The sequence below is a fragment of the Papio anubis genome, chromosome 3 (genome assembly GCF_008728515.1).
Source record: "Papio anubis isolate 15944 chromosome 3, Panubis1.0, whole genome shotgun sequence".
NCBI classification, from domain to species: Eukaryota; Metazoa; Chordata; class Mammalia; order Primates; family Cercopithecidae; genus Papio; species Papio anubis.
Genome location: NC_044978.1, coordinates 75788075 through 75803410, shown reverse-complemented (window position 1 = coordinate 75803410; position 15336 = coordinate 75788075). Strand labels below are relative to the sequence as shown.

Genomic DNA, 15336 nt, shown 5'->3' with positions numbered 1-15336 from the left:
TGAGCTAGCATGAACATGATAATAACTAAGTTAGACCACTTGAAATAAATGCAGTTTATATCACCTTCTGGGTTGATGATATATTTTAGGTGTGATTAAAAATATATTAATAGTTATATGATTTTTAAATATAGCTAAGAATAGAAGTAAAGTAACCTTTAAAAATTGTTTAGGGTGAATTTGGCATATAAGGAAAAATGAATAATATAAGATATTTTATCTAGTAAGAAGTTTCCAAAGTACATGTGGTACCACTTTAAGCAACTGTATTACATGAAAATTTAAATTTATAAATCAGATAAATTGAATAGTGATTATTTAATTTAAAAATAGCCCTTTATTTACAAAATAATTGCTAGGGAATTCTATTAGTTAATTCATTTAAAGTATTTAATATTGAGTTTATAAAAGAAATTTATACAAAATAGCCTCTCAGATCTGCCTATTGCATTAAATGAGATGAGTTATAACATTCTGTACTTTCATTATTTAAAATGTTATATATTAAATATTACTGGTGATAAGAATTCTTGGTTTGTGAAGAATATTGGTGAATGACCAAGATTATCTTTTGTGGTAAGAGAAGTCCATGTTTAGAAATAGCCAAAACTTAATAATATTTCTTTCCCAGAAGAAAATTCAAGTTGAATAATTTTCATGTAAAGGATCTGTTTGAGTATTGATAGTAACTTTTTCATAGAAAGAATTAGTGTGAAGGAAATTGGCTGGTTGACATTGCCAATGCCAACCCTTTAATGTTTTGTGAAGTTAATATGTTTTTATGAAACCTGCTATCATCCACGTGGACAGAATGCAGCCACATGTATTTGAAAATTATTAGCTAATCCCTGTTTTCTCTACAGTCTATTGTTTTATTAGTAGCAATAGTATGTCGATACCCAAAAAGAGTATTCAAACTCTTACCATTAAGAATGCCACTATGTTTAATACTAATAGCTTTTAAGGATAAATAAAGACATTTCTTCAGGTTCTTCAAGATAAAATCATAAGGTAAGACTTTACATTGAGATATTCTTACACTGAGATATCCTATCAGGCTAACTTGCTGTATACATATTAAAGTAATCCACAATATCCACTCATGAATCCAATTAACAAATAGTAAATGTGATGTTATTGTGTGGAAAGCTCTGTAACTGGTGCCACAGTGGAATCAAAGGTGAGCATGAGGCAGGCCTTAGGAAGCCTATATAGAGAAATAATGTATATATTAAAAGCAGCATAATGGAAGGCACTGTGTTGTCAGGTTTTCATATCCACCTGGGGAGATCAGGAGCTACATATACTTAACACCGTCTCATGAACGTGCTGAGAAATGAGAGAGTAATAACCAGGTGCATAGATTTTAGGGATTAGATAAGGAACAGTATGGGAAAATCTTGAGATAGGAAAGTACAAGAGAGAGACACAGAGTGGCAGAATTCTCCAGTCATTCGATTTGCTGATGCATGAAAACATACCGGGCTCAGCTGTGGACTGTTTGAATTCTTTGCTGAAAAGTCTGGGAAACACAATACCTTAAAGATTTCAATTAACGATGAAAACATTTAAACCTGTTTTTACAAAGATTTAACCAGCAGTGGTACATAGAAGGAGTTTTTTGGGAAGAACCTGGAAGGAAGCAGAAATCTAAGAAAAGAGAAAGCATTTACGAAACCTCCATAATGCTAGGTACATGTCTCATTTAATCCTTATACCATCCCTGTGACACAGGCTGTGGATATCGTTCCATATATATATATATTTTTTCGGTTAAGGAAAGGCTTATTTTGGGGGAATGAGGCCTAGAGACATTAAGTAGTTTGTTCAATGGCACGCAGCTATTAAGTGGTGGGTGTGGAATCAAAACCTAGTATGAAAAGTGTGGTAATAGCACAGCCATAATATAAATATCATCCTTATGGAAGAATATGTAAGTGAAATGCAAGGAAAAGACAGAAATGGGAATTCAGTCTAAGAGAATTATAGCATCCAGATTTAACCAAAGATGTGAAGGTAATCCACTAAGTCTTCGTAGGATCATGAGTTGATCCCTGTCTTCACTGACTCGGCTTCCCAGCCATAAATGATGAGGTGGGGCTCGGAGATTTTGGCATCTGTATAACCAAAATGCCTATAGAATTGTGACTTATGTATGCCTTATTCTCATGAATTCATGAGTGGGTGGCTTGTACATATATCTCTGCTAGTACTCTGGAATGACGTGTACTGGCAATCAAGAGAACTCCAGACTGGCTGAATGTTGGGATGAGATATAGGGGCGCCTTCTCCTTTGATACGCTCACTTCTGTTGTGAACACTTAACGCTTAGTGGGGCTCTTCATCTCAGGTTTCAGCCCTTTTTCCATGTCTCAGCAGGAATAACACTTGCTTGAGAGGGAGTGGGTTCTGTAACGTTTCAGAGAATCTCCATGCCAGCATTGTGTGGGGTTGTCAGGAAGGGGAGCCATTCCACGTTGTTTTTTTTTTTTTTTTGAGATGGAGTCTTGCTCTGTCACCCAGGCTGGAGTACAGTGGTGTGATCTTAGCTCACTGCAACCTCCATCTCCCAGGTTCTCCTGCCTTTAGCCCCAGAGCAGCTGTGACTACAGGTGTGTGCCACCATGCTAATTTTGTTATTTTTAGTAGAGGCTGGTTTTCACCATTTTGGTCAGGCTGCTCTCGAACTCCTGATCTCAGGTGATCCACCTGGCTTGGCCTCCCAAAGTGCTGGGATTACAGGCGTGAGCCACTGTGCCTGGCTGCCATTCCACTTTATTTAAGTTAGTCCTGTGCTGTTGTCACCTGTGTCCTACAGGGGTTAAATACACCACTCACTGTCACTGAGGAATCTGTGTTTTCCGGGCATCAAAACATCAATTGTACATAAAAAGCCTGCAGTACACTGATGCTTCACAGTTAGTACAAAACAGTTTTCGCAAAATTGTTTGGAAACATTGGACAATAAAACAACAAGAAAAAGCTAAGTCATTAACCTGGGAATCATCATTCTATTCAGTGAGTAAATAGGTAACAATCGGAAGGAAGTTATTCCAAGTGTAGGAAATAATAAAGAAATTCATTTTAGGTTTGTTCTATAATGTAAAAACTAAAGGTTGCTTTGGTTTTGTTTTGTTTTCACATTGAATAAGTAAGTTGAAACAAAGAAAGTATATAATGATTCTCTTAAAGCTGTCTGAGTTGTACAAAATTCTTTCCAAGTCTAATGGCACTCTATTCAAACAAATAAGAGCTAAAGCTTTTAATCTGAATATTATTTTAAATCATCTTTTCTCCCCGCTTGGCTTGGGCAAGGAAGTAGTTGTGCTATTTGCTTATGTAGGGAATTTTCAAAGAGAAGCATATTGACAAGGGGATGGGTAAAGAAGATGAGTTCTGCTGTGGACATGCTAAATCTGAGATGCTTACAGAAAATTTAGATGGAGAAGTCCAGAAGGCAATTGCAATATAGACACAAAGTTCATGAGAGAGGTCTGGGACCAATACAGGTCTGTGTATAGTTAGTGGACCTCTAAGTCCATGTGATAATATGTTAAATAAGAAGAAGGGGCAGATGGAAAATATCAACATTTAAGAGAAGTAGAGACAGGGAAGAAAGACTCAAAAATGTAGGGGGAAGACCAGGAGAGATTTGTGTCAGAGAAATCAAGGAGAAGAGTTTACCAAATAAATCACTTCTCAGCCACTGATTAATTGCTGAAATTAGCAAACATCTGCTTGATAAGTTTAATTGTTAACAAGGAGGAGTCAGAATGTGAAATAAAGAAGGTCTAAGAGTTTGGGAAAGAAGCTACCATATTTCAGAGATTGCAGAAATATGGATATTTTATCCGTGGAAGGGGAAAGACCTCCATAGAATCTGTAACAGAGGAGAGAAGGTTGAAGATGAAGCGCCTAGCAGACAAGGTATCTAGGAAGATGGGAGGGGATGAGGCTTTGGAGGCAGGGATGGGCCAGCTTTGCACTAGCAGAAATCTTCTCACCCACTAAGGGAAGCAAGAAAAGTATTTCAGGGGCTCATTAAATACATTTAAAGCTTTGATTTGTATGCAGAATTTTCCAGTCATAGACCAACCTGGGTAATTTTTTTCCAAGTGATTTTTCACATTCTGTTAATTTCTGCTTGCATTCACTTTCCATCTTTTACTGCTGGTATGTATTACTGAATAGCATGATTTATATACAACTAACTGTCTTTGAGAGAAATTTTATATAGCACTGACAAGATTAGTCCCCAGAGAGGTGACTTTCCAGCTAATGCCAACACTGGGATAGGATTTAGACACTGCTTTCAGCATTTAGGGACTTTGCTTCTTTGGGTCATTTCTCACTGAGACATAATCAAGACATTGGCTATATACCTAGGGCCACCATAGGTGTACATAAAAATGCTAAAAATTCACTTTAAGTAGCACTGAACCTAGCAGCTGTCTTAGGCAGATGGCATCATAACAAAACCATCAAAATGCACAAAATAAGGGAGAACATAAAGGACATTCACTCATGAACTCAGTGTAATCAGAGGTGGGTGGTTGTTTGTTTGTTTGTTTGTTTTTTGAGACAGGGTCTCACTCTGTTGCCCAGGCTGGAATGCAGTGGTGCGATCATGGCTCACTGTAGCCTCGACTTTCTGGGCTCAAGCAATTCTCCCACTTCAGCCTCCCAAGTAGCTGGGAATACAGGCACATGACACCATGTCCTGCTAATTTTTAAAAATTTTTAGTAGAGATGAGGTCTAGGTGTTGCCCAGGCTGGTTTCAATCTTCTGAGCTCAAGCAATCCTCCTGCCTCAGCCTCCCAAAGTGCCGGGATTACAGATGTGGACTACTGTACCTGACCAATCAGAGGCTTTAAATTTTTGTCTTGTCACCAGAGTCATAAAATTTTGATATATTTGATTAAAAATATACTCTTCAAATGTCCTTCTATCTTCTAATAAGATTCTATTCACACGAGAGAGGAAGGCTGGGTTCCTGTAGTTGATTGGCATGTTCTACCTGATCAAACACTGTGTCTTGCTCCTTCAGACACGGAGTCATTCCAGCCAGACTCTCTTCTTTTATCTTTACCTTTCTCACCTCTTCTTTCTTCACCCTTATAAACCTTCCTCACTCTACCACGGTATAACAAGAGGGAAAGATAGATGGGAGAAATAAGAAAATTTGAAATGTAGGCCCTATTTTGTTAAGGAGTTTTGTGCATTTTTAAGAACCAAGAAGTTAAAGCTTATTTTGAGTTGTGTTTATTCCCTGTGACCATCTTGGCTGCTGAGAGACCGCAGTGAGAACTGGCAAATTAGGAGAAGCAAGATGAAATGCAAAAGCAAACAGACTCTGAGGAGGGACAGGATGCTCGAACCTGAGTAGTATTCAGAATTTGGTGCTGGAGTTTTTGGGAGTAGGGGTGGGGTAGGAATCTGGGGGAAAGAAAGAGTATATAAGCAGACTTTTTTTTTTTTTGAGACGAGTCTCACTCTGTCACCCAGGCAGGAGTGCAGTGGTGCAATCTCGGCTCACTGCAACCTCCACCTCCTGGGTTCAAGCAATTCTCCTGCGTCAGCCTCCCAAATAACTGGGACTATAGGCATGCGCCACCACGCCCAGCTAATTTTTGTATTTTTAGTAGAGATGGGGTTTCACTATATTGGTCAGGCTGGTCTCCAACTGCTGACCTCAGATGATCCACCTGCCTCGGCCTCCCAAAGGGTTGGGATTACAGGCCTGAGCCACTGCAGCCAGCCAACTTTTGGTTTTTAAATAATCTTTTTGGCTTTTTGCAAGGGATCCATACTATGCAGCTTGCACTGTGCTTGTATTATGTGACAGATTCTGTATTCAACCATCCCCTTCACCTTTTCATGAAAAAGAATAGATGTAGTCTCCTGAAATGTTAATAAAACTAATATTTTTTTCTGAAAGTACTGTAGGCTTAATCCTAAAGCAGACTATGCCTGTGTTTTGATAAATCTATAATTAGAATTCATCTTAGAAGTTTTTTCTCCTAGAAGTAAACAACAAGGGATATCCAAACTTAATATTAAAAGAATTAAAATTCAAGTGATTACTTCTTCTTGGTAAGTGCTAAGAAAATGAATCAAATGTTATTTCTCTAAGTTTTAGCACTGTATAGTTGTTTGCTGGTGTTCTGTGTTCTAGTGTGCAGTGCAGTTTCATCAATATCAAGGCAATGATGTTGATGCATTTCACAATCATGATCATATTTTGTAGTTGACATACATTCAGCAAATAATCCTACTTCTTCCTCTGATTGTTTCAAGGTGATGACACAATGACTGGTGATGGGGGAGAATACCTTAGGCCTGAGGACCTAAAAGAACTGGGTGATGACTCACTACCCAGCAGTCAGTTCCTGGACGGTATGAATTACCTGCGATACAGCTTGGAGGGAGGACGATCTGACAGGTATCTTGTAAAGCTTATACTTGATATCAGCCAGAAATATCTGCAACATATTTTTTATGATGATGATAAAAATGTAGATGCAATTATTGAGCATTTAATAGGTACCTTATTAATCTCAGCATCTAGAATGTTATGTTATTTCATTGTCTAACAACTTTAAGATATGCCCATTTTAAAGAACAGAAAACTGAGGCCTAGAGAGATCAAATAACTTGGTAAAATCAAACAACTAGTAAGAAGCAAAACCATCATAAATAAGAACTCTCATCATTTAAATGTGGCGTTTTTCATCACTGGCCACTTTTTTCTCAAATTAAAAGAACAATTTTGCCTTATAGACATACTGAGCGGCATCACAGACACTTTGAATACTTTCCTGCCCCCACTTTTTTGTTAGGAACATAGTTTCTGTGAATAAAATATGTTGTGCGGCTGAATTAAAAAGAAATACATTCAGACATGGAAACCATCAGCTGGAAACCATCATTCTCAGCAAACTATCACAAGAACAGAAAACCAAACACTGCATGTTCTCACTCATAGGTGGGAATTGAACAATGAGATCACCTGGACATGGGAAGGGAAACATCACACACCGGGGCCAATTATGGGGAGGGGGGGAGGGATGGCATTGGGAGTTATACCTGATGTAAATGATGAGTTGATGGGTGCTGACAAGTTGATGGGTGCAGCACACCAACATGGCACAAGTATACATATGTAACAAACCTGCACGTTGTGCACATGTACCCTAGAACTTAAAGTATAATAATAAAAATAAATAAATAAATAAATAAAGTTTTATTGAAATACAAAAAAAAAAAAAAAATACATTCAGAACAAAACTGCCTAGAACTGACTTTTCATGAAAAAGAATCCGAACAGAATCCCACGAGAGCCTGGATACAAGAAACAATCGGAGCAAAATCTGAGGGAGCCCAGCGTTAATAGACAAATCTGGGAGGTTTATATAATATTCTGAGATATATAATCAGTGTTACTTTTTGTTATTATTAACTAGTACAACTGGCACTTTTTTTTGTGCAAGTTAGGTAATGACATTCTGTGGTTCCTCATCGAAAGTATGACTGATAAGTTAGGCTTGAATATGGATGTCATAGCTGGGTGCAGTGACACATACCTGTAGTCTCAGCTACTTGGGAGGCTGAGGTTGGAAGATCACTTGAGCCCCAGAATTCAAGTCCAGCCTGGGCAACATAGCAAGACACTCTCTTAAGACAAAAAAAAAAAAAAAAAAAAGAGTAAGTTTGTCCATGTAGTGTAATGTGTTCTGCTAATCAATAATCTCAGGTTTATAGTTTTAAAGTTGGTACTATTGTAAGCTATTTTATGAATATCCAGCATAGAGTCTAAGAAATAAATACCTTAAAGAGTAATGAAGTCTAAGTGCATAATTAGCAAAAACAAACTTTTCTTGGGCTTTTTCCTTGAGCACCAATGCCCCCTTCCACTATCTTTTTTTTTTTCTTTAGCAAGATAGGCTTGCTAACTTCATAGCCTGATGAGATGGGAGAGGACATAAGCTAGTGGTACACATAGAGTGCCACTGAAGCCCTGAGGCTCTAGCTTCCTGGAGCAGATGAAACCAAACTGAGACCAAATGATGAGTAACAATGATGAGGAAATGTGGGGAGGGCGTTTGAAGCCTTAACAAGGTCTTGAGCAAAGGCTCGCAGGGTGTATGAGAAAAAAGGGAGTGCAGTGTTGCTGGAGTGTAAGTGTGGAGGACGGGAATTATATTTGCATAGCAGGTGGATCCTTCTGCCAGTGAGAAAGAGGATGAATTTTAAAGGAGAGTTTCAAAGGGCTAAACCTGGAGATTGCAACCATTCTGAGAAGCAATTGTGCTTGTATTAACTGCAGGTGTCATGAGAGGACTAGCACTCTAACCTTGGTGATAGTCATGGAGAGAATTTCAGAAATAAAAAATTTGAGAGCTTTTTGAGACATGTGTAGGAGGCAAAACTAGTCAGATTTCATGATGAATTTCACGAGTTAGGTGAAGAAGGGGAAGGAGATTAAATTGACTCCTTGGCTTCAATAACTCAGATAAAGGGTGCTCCCAGAAGGAGGAACCCCTCTGGAGTTCCATAAGCTGTCTTGATACATTGGTAGATTTAGACTTTATACTCTGAGATTCTTAAAAGATTTCAAATTTGAATAAAGTATAATGTTTATGGCATTGTACAAATTAATGATAATCTATGAATAGTCATATTACTGTCAACAATAAAGCTTCTGTTTTTAGCATGGTCTCCCTTATTAAGAATAAGTACTTGATTTGATCTGTTTTTCTTCTTTCAAAGTACTTATCTTGAGGAAGAATTTAGAATAATACTTTCTATAAAACAGGATGGATGGCTTGAATGCTCCTACTTAAACTCAATACTTTTCAGCACATAAGATCAGGGGACATGAAGCAAACAAGATATACTGTGTTCTCCAGGTCTCCACTTGCATTTCTAGATCACTAGATATAGTCACCATTTCCAAAATAGAATTACAGGCAGCATCTCATTTTCATGGTCGTCTTCTTTTTTTTTAATTTTGCTTAGGCAATTCAATATAAGTTACCTTTTCTCAGTGACCATTTTTTCCTTTGCACTATTTCTTTATTTGAATTGCTTTCACTAGCACCATGCCCAGGTAGGTATTAACAGAGCATGGAAACAAGCCCTTCCTAGATTTATCCACATTTCCCTGCTCACTGCTCAACCTGCGTGTGTGTGTTGCCAGGGGCTGCTTATGTTCTAGAATTATGGATTTATTCTAAAATAAACATTTTTATATATTAAACTGAATAACTAGCTGAGCTAGAAGAGTTGAATATATTACTAAAATGAAAATCTGTGACATGACCCAAGTATGGCTTTGTTTCAACAATCACAGCTACACCTGTGGTTGATAACACATTAGCGCGGCTTCCCCCAAACAACCCCACTTAGCCTATGTGTAGTTGGAGAACATAGAAAAAATATTCTGATGCCTAAAATATGCAGAGATATGGAAGAATTCAAATACATACAATTTAATGTACATTAAATACAAATACAACCAAGTTATGATTAGTTGGATTTTGTGTCTGTTTTATTGTAGCTTACAAATTAAAAATGCTTTCCAAATTCGATGTAAAATACTAAATAACAATGAACCACAGAGGCTTCTTCATGTTTTAAAGTAAATTTATTGAAAATTGTGGATTTCTACTTGTTCAGTAAAGTTTGCCACTCCATTAATTGAATGTTTAATAAATACTACAGTTTACCAAGATAGTAATTATTATACTTTTCAATAAAATTACACTTTCATACCACCTGTTATGTGTCCATAAAGCAGTTGTACCATAGTAAAATAAGAAGTATAAGTTAAGACCATAACAAAACCCCTAGCACATCCCCTAGTTGAACAGCAAGTAAAACTTTACACTTCTATGGCTATGTTATTATACATTTATTAACTGAATAGCAGAACCCTTGACTTAATGAAAAATTGGCAACTGTATTGGAAAATATTTAAACTTGTTTTTAATGTCTTAAATCAGAGTGAACAATTTCTGATCCAAGGGCTTAAATTATTCCAGACCTTTGTCATGGCAGTTATATTTTAGTGAGAATAATTCTTTAGTTATTATTACTTTAGAGAGAATTTTTTTTAGAGAGAATAACTTCTCCGGTGTTGGAATAGTCCATCTTTATTTCATTTAAGTAGATTATACGACATCATTTTTTAGAAAGCAGTTAGAAATGATACACATTGATTAAACAACCAATTAGTATTTCAGAAGGCATAAGTAAGTAGAGGAAGCTAGAATACAACCCATAGAAAGGTAGAGACACTCCGATATATGGTTTTGACTTATTCATTGTTGCTTCCTCTCTCTGTCCAACTTTTCTCACTCTCTGTGTACATATCCTAATATCTTTCTCTCTCTAATAAATTTTTTGTGGTTATATATCACTTTGTCTCCTTCTTTCTCTTCTTCTCCCTCTGTATTTCTTTCCTGTCAGGGTTTTAGGAAAGATAAAAAAAACACCAACACCTCTCTATTCCTCTCAGTACAAAACCAATTGAGAGATAGACTCAGGTATCAACTAAATTGATATCAGATTTTCACTTGTATGACTGATATACTGATTGCAAAGTGCGACTCTACTTTCATAGCCCAGTGGGTTCTTTAATACCACATTCCTGAAATAGAGTTGTCTACTTAGCCATAGTCACTCCTTGAGAATGGCGGTTGAGACCTGATTCATTCTTTCAAAGCTTAGACCTTTGCAATCTGGCAGCCATGTCACAAGGTTTTATTTGAGGTACCATTATTTACCATTCAGTTTGTTCTCATTCAAGCTAAATTTTCATTTTCCCTTTGAGACCGGTGTTTCTGCTATTCCAGAAGACAGTTGAGCCCATAGACAAGCCATATTAGAAATAGAACAGGTTGGCTCCTCTACTATTTTCCCTTCGTTGGCCAAATTCAAAACAAAATAAAGGTGAATAGAATTTAAGAGTTGCTGATCTAGTGCCACCTGGTACAAAACACATCCAAGTGGATCTTAGCTATCTTTGTGATTTACAGCAGGAAAAAAAATCATCGATTCCACCGAGACAAGCTTTTGCTGAGATAACTTTTCCCAATAATCTAAACCCCCATCAAAAGCTGAATGTAAAGCCATCTGTAATATAAGTAGCCTCCAAATGCTGGAGCTAAAACTCTTGATGAAATTTCTAAGGCTCTGTCAAGAGCCTCAATCTTCTCCAAGAGTCTACATAACATAAAATAGTTAATTCTCAAGTTATATTTAGATTTTGTTTTATTGTAAACACAGATTTATATATGTATAAACACAAGGATCAGACAACCAACTCTTTTTATATACCCAATACTTAAAGGGTATTGTCATTTACCCTTTAAGACTTTTTTTTGGAATATACCTACATGTAAAATAAGAAGGAGGAGGCCCTGGATTACTATGAATTACCTGCAAAGTGATGATTTCCTCAAAGACAATTGATGCGGTCTATATTGACACCTCGTAGATAGGATAGTACATGGTTTACAAAATTAAATATACTTGCAAAATGAAGATTGTTTATACTAATAAATATGCTAATTTAACATTTAGTCCATAATTCTACAGTGCTTCACTGGCCAAACACCTACTAGCTAAAAGTAAATGAAAGTTTGCTTTTATAAATATTGTGAAAGCTTGCGTATCTCTTTTTTTCCCTTATGGGCTTTGGGCTAATACTTTGAACACAGATCTTTAATACTTGAACTACAGTGTATAAAATATAACTTATTTAAGATATCAATCTGTCATCTGATTTTACAAACTGATTTAAAAGGAATGAGATTGCATCTATGCAAATGTCAAGTTTTACCTGTTACATTTGAGTATGTAATTTAGAACTTTGAAATTCAGATTTTTCAAAAATGTAATGCATGGTTCATCAAGGCCTAAATCCCATTTTGAAGCCAAACCTCATTTTTGGTCAGTGGCCATTGGCAATTTGTCTTTGTGCTGGCAGGTGTGTCTGTGTTCTGAGCTGGAGCTTAGAAACGGTTTCTTGTGCTCATGCATCTCATCACCACGGCAACCAACACTCTGGTGCCTCACTCACCACACACAGGACATGCAAAGGGGACAGTGCTCTCGTTTGAAATAATAGCATTGTTGGAGTCACCAGAGACAAACAAGAGGAACTCCACTTCCGCAGGAAGCATGCATCTGGCCACAGTTCATTTCACTCTGTACCTTCCAGGGGAATGCACCAACATTCAGTCATTCACAGTTTAGAGAGGAGAAGAAAGAGGCATGGAGAGAGAATGGAAAATAATGAGCGAAAATGAAACTGGGCTTTCATTTTGTTCTTCTCTCTGAGGGCTGTCTACTTTCCTCTAATATTTTTCTTAGTTGCAGGGAGATTAACATTTAACACAGATTTAAGCAATCTATCCTGGAATTATTTCCTGTGTGAATTTCTTGTACTGGCAGTAATAAACTACAATTGCTGGTTTCAAACATTTCTGGGAAGAAAATGAATCAGATTAGGAGTATCAAATTTTAACTTCTGGATTCCCTTGTGCTCTTGCCATTGAGCGGTAGGAGCCTGTCAAAGGATGTGTTAGTTCAGCTGTTGGACAAAAAGGTAGGACAACACAGAGACTTGTGTCCCCCTGGAAGTTGCGCTGTTAGCTAATAGCACGCTTTTTTCACTCTCCTGCTCGGCTCATCATTTTGTCATCCCAACCCTACTACCGCTGTTGGTATATGCCATGGCCTCCTGCCAACCTACCAGCCTTCGATCCTTCAGTTCCGACAGGTCTCACACTCTGAGCCATGCCTCCTACCTGAGGGACAGTGCCGTGATGGATGACTCGGTTGTGATTCCCAGTCACCAGGTATGTGACATTTTGCCTTCATGTCTTTGCTTTCTGGAGAGCTTTTTAACATTATTGGATGCTAGAAATGGCCTGAGAAAGTTTTTAATCCCCCCAAAATCATTCTTAATTCAATTGACAAGCTAGCATAAGAGATTTGAAGGTTTTCCTAAAACATGAAAAATGTTCACTAGATTTTTTCAATGAGCAGTGTTTTTCTGAAAAAGCATACTGCTTATTTCTTCAGCTATATTGAATTCTTCTGTGGAGATTATATATGAACATTATATTTTTAAAATAAAATCTCCATTAAAGGAAAAAGTGAGGTAGGGTGCATTTAAGGTATAAGATGAATGGTAAATGTTAAGTTATATCTTTCAATATTTAAAATTGTTAGCTGTCAGAAAGGCTTAAAGTTTATTCTGGAATATTTTAATTTTAGTTATGATTTTATCACTTTTGGTGGATTGGGTATAGGGAAATAGATGGATACCTACTCTCTTCAAAGACAATTATGTGAATGTAATCTTATATAATCTATTTAAATAATGCAGTTTAAAAGAGAATGCATTTTAAAAGATTCATTGTAAATACATTGGTTTTTTATTTTTAAGTGGAAGTTTTTCTAGGTTGTACCACTTTCCAGTGATGCCACTTTTTGTACTTCGTTATATTTTACTTTAAGTGAAGCAAAGTGTTTTTATTCAATCCAGTGTTCTTTGTGTTTAGGTGTCAACTCTAGCCAAGGAGGCAGAAAGGAATTCTTATCGCCTAAGCTGGGGCACTGAGAACTTAGACAACGTAGCTCTTTCTTCCAGTCCTATTCATTCAGGGTGAGTAAATCAATATTATGTATCCTGATCAAGAGGTAAAAAGAGATGGGAGTGAAAATAACAGCTTTGTCCAGTAGCTTTAGCTGGTGGCTAGCTTTACAGTGGAGGTGCCCTTTGTTTAAACTTGTAAATAACATTGCTTTATCCACCATGGACTCTATATCTACACCAACAAACCAGCAAAAAAGATTGAATTCGGCATTAAAAAAAACTGACTATTGTTTTAGAACAACTAGTAGAATTGCGTCAAAGAGCTTGCTACCTAACTGGAATATACTGGTGGCCTTCCTACTATTCACATACTGTCTTTAAGACATCTTAAAAAGAGGGGCCGAATCATTTGATTTCTAGAAAGTTTCTATTTATTAAGATTAACTGATTGGTTCAATGAAATAAATGCCTTTCTAATGCTTTTAAAATAATGTTACAGAAGCTTGAATCACACAAATATAAGGAGGAGTTTATATATTGTTTGAAGTAGGGATATAAACAAAAAGGGAATTTGAATGCAACCAGTCAGGTTCTCAGTTATCTTTTTAAAGTCATTCAGAGAGTATACACATCACTGTTGAAGCAATGCTGCCTGTTTTTATTAACTCATTAAAAAATAGGAGTTTGAGTCATACTTTCAAACATACTTAAAGTTGTTCTTAAGGTGTTCAATTATGTGGAATATAAATTCCTTAAGGAGTTTTAAATTGTAACACTTCCAATTTCTTCCTTACATATTACTAGCTGGCAATAATACAGTAATATCATAATTATATGTAAAATTTCTATTTTTATTTAATTATTTTTAAGCCGTATTTATATTCTATATATCAAAATGCAATATTTTGGTTTTAATTATTATCCTCAAATCCTTATCCATAAATCCCAGAACTATTTTGAAAAGTAGATTCTTTCTTATTTTTATTATTCTAAAATATTCTTTATTCAGGAAAGAGTTCCAAGATATTTTAGTTAAAAATTTTAGACTTCTTCAACTAATCGTATACTAAGTAAAGGTTCATACAATAACATTAGTTACATAGTTATTGAAAACAATCCTAATACTCTTTTCCTTGTTAAATAAGTAGAGACTAGTTCCTGATACAAGATTTATTCATGAGAATAAAAAACAAATTACACTTCATTCAAATTTACTTACTTTTTTTTTTAAAAAAAGTTATAAGTTACTCAAAACATACAACATTACATTCTGCTAATGAACTTCTTCACAGTGGTAAGTAAGAAGGAAGAGACCTGGATGTAGAGTGTTGTAGGATCATAGATAAGAATCTAGAAATAATAATGAGGTTTTTAAAGCTCATACGCAGCCTACAAAGTGATGAGATGGTTTTAGGTAAAATTTAATTGACTAATAATAACTGAATTTACAAAAGAATCAGTGCATGGCAATACTTCAGTTTTCAAAATAAATCATTTATATTTTGAAAAAGGAACTTTTAAAAGAAGTTCTTTCATTACTGAAGGGCAGTAAAATAGTCTAAGTACCTCAATTACAGCCCAACTGTGTACAACTAGATACACCTATAAGTAATTATGGTGCATTACTTACGATTAACCAACAGCATCCAGTAGTTAAAGATGAATTATGTGTTAAGATAAAGATCTTTAAATTCATAGTCTTTAATAAACCAGTTTTCCTATGAAT

The 15336-nt window shown here is 36.1% G+C and overlaps 1 protein-coding gene across 50 annotated transcripts in view; it reads left to right on the top strand.

Moving 5' to 3' along the window:
* Positions 1–15336, top strand: part of ANK2 (ankyrin 2) — a 584559-nt gene that overhangs the window by 505135 nt on the left and 64088 nt on the right. For 29 of the 50 annotated variants that reach the window (XM_031664041.1, XM_031664034.1, XM_009207442.3 and 26 more), the window contains 3 exons: positions 6299–6443; positions 12765–12867; positions 13576–13679. In XM_031664041.1, the coding sequence (XP_031519901.1) occupies positions 6299–6443; positions 12765–12867; positions 13576–13679 (352 nt within the window). Of the gene's footprint in view, positions 1–6298; positions 6444–9098; positions 9111–12764; positions 12868–13575; positions 13680–15336 lie in introns of all 50 variants that reach the window. The other 21 variants (XM_031664042.1, XM_031664035.1, XM_031664039.1 and 18 more) reach the window with 1 other exon arrangement.